This window comes from Austrofundulus limnaeus, unplaced genomic scaffold, assembly GCF_001266775.1.
Source record: "Austrofundulus limnaeus strain Quisiro unplaced genomic scaffold, Austrofundulus_limnaeus-1.0 Scaffold570, whole genome shotgun sequence".
Classification (NCBI taxonomy): Eukaryota; Metazoa; Chordata; class Actinopteri; order Cyprinodontiformes; family Rivulidae; genus Austrofundulus; species Austrofundulus limnaeus.
In genome coordinates, this window is record NW_013952972.1 from 179,640 (window position 1) to 185,182 (window position 5,543).

Sequence of the window (5,543 nt, forward strand, 5' to 3'; positions counted from 1 at the left end):
TTGTCCTGAGGTCCAGACTGGTCCACAGAGGTAATCAGGTCTTTAGTTGTCCTGAGGTCCAGACTGGTCCACAGAGGGGATCAGGTCTTCCAGGTGTCTATCAGTTGATTTGAGGTGAAGATGAAGAGTTTGGAGGTCGACCTTCATGACTCTGTGCTCCACAGTATGATGCTTGAAACTGGAGCTTTATGCAAATTTACAATAATTTCAAACTTAATCACTGAATCAGTGAAGTTAAATTATTTCACTCTTTTAAGAAAACTATTTAGATAATCATTACCAACCTGAAACTAATATGCATGTCCATGATGAGTGTCTTTCTGATCTCCCCTGCTTGTAATAATCACAATAGTTTTAGAAGGAAAAGAGTTCATTGTTGATGGACTTCAAAGGTTCCTACAGTCCTCCAGGACCACATTCCTGGACTCTAAAAGGGACATTTCTGAGTCTCTGTAGCCGGCCCATATGTCGCTCTTTCCAGATGGAGAATGGTCAGCCAAAGCTCTTTGGAAACTGCCAAAACTGCACTATCATTAAGTGCTCATTTGTCATATTTTAGTGGCCGGGGCCTGGTGCCCACATTACAGCCCAGAAGACTAAATGAATGATGGAGGTTTTCAGGGCATCTGGTTCATCAGACAACCATCCTCCACAGTCCTTGTCCTAAAAAAAGAATCTAATTTCTGTTGTTTTCACTCATATCTGTGAGCACCTGGGATGGTTTGTTGTGGGATCAGACTGAAGATCAGAGCGACAGCAACATGACGAAGAAAAAGAAAGGAGGACAGAGAAGAGCCTGAGGCAGAAGAACAGATGGACGAGAGGAGCTGACAGATCGATGTGCACCAAGAACAATTTTATTTAAAACCAGAAGCTGTGGTTTCATATTTAAATCTAATTATAGGATGTTTACCACCATAATCACATGACACACTGTCTAAAATTAGACAAAATCTACTCTAAAAGTAAAAGTTTAGTTAAGTTTTTAATCCACTTTTAGATGTGAAACAGAAGTCTGGGTTTAATAAACAGAGATTAAATAAATTACACTAAAAGTGTCTCATACTTTAGAGCAGTGGGTTCTGATTGTGTTTTACTTAAAGGGGACCTATTATGCAAAATTCACTTTTTAAAGTTTTTTTTTACTCAACTTTGGATATGTACTTCTAAAAAAACAGTCCTAGGACCAAAAAAATGCACCCAGGGGTATACAGTATTTACTCTAAATAAATGCATTTTTCATGTATATTAATGACAAGTTTTCAACTTCCTGCGGCCAGTGAAATCACAGGCCGGACTCAGCCCACACCAACCTGAGCCCAACTCGTAACCCAAGCAGAGACTCCGCTCGTGGCCGGCCAGTGTTTCTTGGGGGACACTTTTCCTTGCAGCACCGCTATGTGCGTTAGCATTCTGAGCCGTTTGTTGCAGCTGTAGGAGGGGGGCTTAAGGTGGCATTAAGCTTTTCCCACATCTCTCATACACAAGGTTATGAGGAAACTTTTACCAAGGTATTTCTCATTACTTGTTAATATCTTGACTGTGCGAAGTGAAAAGTGACACAATCAGTGAACGTTCAGATGCGTTCAAGTTGATTCATTAAAGACTATGCAATCATTTATTTACACAAATTGAACAGATCATAAGTTAAACTTGATTGTGGTTATTCCTATAACAAGCGTCAGAGTTAAATGAGATAAAACCCGCGTCCGAATTTCAATTCACATCAACTCAGATTATTTATATAGAACAGTAAAAACGTCAGTTCTGATGTTAACAACCAAACAATTTTACTGGCACTTTTAGCTAAAGTTTTGGCAAATTAAGAACAAGGAAAGGAGGAAAATAAGATTAGGATGTTACTACTACTTTTATCAAAGTGTGGGTCAACCGGAACTGCATGTCTTTTCTGCTCTTAGGGTCCACATGACACGTCACTCCGAACACATCAGCTTTTACCTGATGATGACTTATTAAGGCACCCTCGGGGTAGGAGCTGGCTCGCCTCCGATTAGTCAGGGAACTGATGTCGGCTCCCTTACTGGCCATTGGCGAGTAGGTGTGTTCACTGGTAACTTGCGTCTGTTTCAGTCCAAGCCAGAAAAATTCAAGCCGTATCCGGTCCCTTCTTTCCAAAATAAAATCTCCCTTCGGGAGYTAAAAAACACTCAGAGGCTTGAAGCCTTGATTTGGAACCACCGGCTGGCATGCTGGGTCCCTGGCTGTTTAGTCTCCCCTAGTTAGCTCATGGGATCAGACTTAAAGCCAAACTGGGTTTTTCTCCGGAGAGAAACCCAGCTGTCTTCCTCAGTTGGAATCAGGAAGAAGAGTGTGTTGCTCAAAGCTGTCCGGGTAAGTAAAAAAAACGGACAAACTTTGGTTACGCCCTCAGGCTTAGAGATGAGTCAGAGTAGAAAGATAAAGATTTGCCAGCCAGCGCCTGCCCAAGGTTAAAATTCTGTGGTTGTTCAACAACATGATATGATAACCTCTTTTCAGCTTTCTTCTGGTGGACTCTAAGAGAAATCACTGCAAAACATTTATGATGATTAATTAACATTTCTGTTTTATAATCAGTTCTGAACCTTCTGTTAGTCCAGATAAATGAAAGATTTTCTCAGGAAAAATCCACAATTATATTACTGTGTTCACAGTAAAATAAAAACAGTGATTTACATAAAAACACAATGAAAACATTGTAATCAGATTCTCTGTGATTTTTTATACCATAATAAATCTTTAAGGCATGATAAAAGAAAAGAAGTGGTTCCACTTTTCCTGTGACAGTCATTATCATGATTTAACAAATGCATAAACATTCTTAGTTAAACAACAAATGAATCACGAACAGAAGAGATTGTTCTGTCCATTATCTGATTAAGAGAACTGAGGGGTTCTCTTCCATGGTTAGAATGACCTGTCATGGCCTAAACAGAGTTCAGTTTGTGACAGAGTTCCTGTCCTCTCGCCAGGCCAGTCCGAGGCCTGCTTCGAGGCATTAAATCTTGTTTCTTCACTCGAGGTGACCCCTACACAGCAGCGGGTGCCAAATCCGCTGATTATATTGACTGACGTTAAAAAACATCCCGTTTTCGTCATCGCTGAATGTAGTAAACACCTCTTCAGTGACGTGCACGGTTAGATTAAACGCACGACGTTAATATGGAGTCATGGAGACGCATGATCATCAATGTACCAGCTAGTTAGTTAGCTGCTGCTACAGTAGACTGGTCTCGTCACAAACTTCATCTGCAGACGGTGAGTGCTTCATGCATTTAGTGAGACATTGAACATATTTTATGGGACACATGTCTCGCCTGTGAAGCTGTACCTTTTATTTATAACGTTTGTTCCGATGTGTCCTGTGCGTGCTCATTTCCGATGCTAACTAGTTAGCAGCTAGCGGCTATTGCTAGTTAGCGATCCAGGCTAAAAACAACAGCTCAGCTCTACATTTATTGTAATTAGTAATTAATTATGACCGTATTCAAGGCTAATCGTAGGTTTTCTGTTCAGAATCACCTTCGACAAGTGACCAGCTGAGCTCCTGGACCGTTTCTCCACCTTCTCCTGCATCTATCGGTACCAGCTGCCCTATCTGTGTCGAAGCAGCCAGAGGCTGGGCAGCAACAGGAGAGCTGCTTCGGTTACAGTCGGACTTTAAAGTACTTTTATAGGTGGTTTTTAACTGAATAACAGGTTGGGAGGGGGGTTCCATAGCAACTCATGCAAGCAGCAGGTTCTGAAGAGAGCTCAGAACAGGAAGAAATGAAAAGGTGAAATTTCATTATCTGAGATTAATTTTGTGAATTAAATCAAATGAACATGTTTTGAAGAGCCCACAGATGGATCCTAACTTGTTCTAGGACCACCATAATAGGTCTCCTTTAAACTTTTGCAATTTCTTTTCATCAGAGGTTGTGCGTAAGGCACATGGAGTGCAGTGCAACATGTGAGGTTATAGTTGGTTTAGTTTTTGACTTAAAACTAAGCAGAACTATATTTAGCAGAAGCTAACTGGTCCACTAACGGTTTCTAAAGTTAGTAAAACGCTAATGTATTAAACAAAAAAACTTAGCTTTGCTATTATGTTAGCGGATTTGCAGAACTGTTCTCTATCCTCTGTTTTTATATCATTAACTTGTCAAACCTGTAGTGAAAAAATAACCAGTGCCCCTAAATTTAGCTCATTTAGGTGTTTTTAATGTTTAAAAAAAATTGTACGTTTTTACGTCTCATGTCTCAAACCCAGTTAATAAGAAGAGGATTTGTTTATGTTTTTAATTAGATCTTAAAATGTTTGATCAATGTACATGTAGCAGCATTTAACTAAAACTATGTTTTCTTATCAGTGTGTGACGTTTTAATGAGGAAATACCACATGTTGAAGCTTCAGTGTGTGTTTACCTTGTCGGCGTCTAACCCCTGCAGGCTGTTGGAGCTGCTCCTCTGAGCCTGGTTCTAGAAGATTATTAGAGGAGATGATGATTAGACATCTCCTGCAGCAGGAGCTTACAGAGGCTGTGTGTGTCTTACCCTGACAGGTGTGCATTCAGGTGGGCTGCAGGGTAGACCGTCGTCCTCAGACACGGCTCCAGCATCTTCGGTCTTCTTCACACACATCAGTGAAGGAGGAGAACCCAGTCTGATAGCCTGTTTCAGCTGCAACTATAGACCAAACACACGATTAGTCAAACAAAAAGAAAAAATAGACTATCCTCTTTGAGTTATAGGGTTTAACCAGTGGTGTGCCGTCAGGGCCAGCAAAGCCTTCTCCACTGGCCTAAACACAATCAGACTCACAGTACAGTACAATACAGAATTTAAAGTTATTGTCTAAAAGAACTCCAAGATTCTTAATAAAGCAACAATCAAAATCCAAATAGCCAACAGCACTGTTAAATCCTACCAGCAGGTCAGTTTTGCCAAACCCAATGAACTCTGTTTTATTTTCATTTAGACAAAGTTTAGCTTCATCCAACTTTTAACGTCCTTTGAGCAATTTTGCAGATTCTCCATATCCTGAGGTCAACCAGATCTTAAAAGGTAAATAAAACTGAATGTCATCTACATAAAAATGAAATGACACATTGTATTTCTTGAAGATGGACCCCAGCGGGAGCAAATAAAAAGAAAATAACATGGGGCCCAGTATGGAGCCTTGAGGTACCCCACATTTAAGAGGAGCCTCTGAGGAATAAAAATCTCAAATATGTACAGAAAAACTCCTATCAGATAAGTAGGACTCAAACCATTTAAGAGCTGAGCCTTTCACCCCGACTGCTCCAAACGAGATATTAAAACTTCATGATCCACTGTGTCAAAGGCAGCAGTGAGATCTAGAAGAATTAAAACAGCAGAAGCACCAGAATCTAGTTAAAAGCAGGTCATTACTAGGGCTGCCACGATTAATCGATGACTAATCGATTATTAAAATAATCGATGACTAATTTAATAATCGATTAATCGTTTTTTTTTGTTCTTTACTATGTTTTTCTCTCCAAACTGCTTTGACACCTTCCACTGCCACATCTGCCTTTCTG

The 5,543-nt window shown here is 40.2% G+C and overlaps 1 protein-coding gene across 1 annotated transcript in view; it reads right to left on the reverse strand.

Moving 5' to 3' along the window:
- The window catches only part of zgc:66433 (uncharacterized protein KIAA1211), a 69,157-nt gene that overhangs the window by 27,181 nt on the left and 36,433 nt on the right, over positions 1–5,543 (reverse strand). Inside the window, exons 5-6 of the mRNA XM_014026586.1 lie at positions 4,537–4,668; positions 4,408–4,461 (exon numbers count right to left, since the gene is read on the reverse strand). Of these exons, the coding sequence (XP_013882040.1) occupies positions 4,408–4,461; positions 4,537–4,668 (186 nt within the window). The remainder of the gene's footprint in view (positions 1–4,407; positions 4,462–4,536; positions 4,669–5,543) is intronic.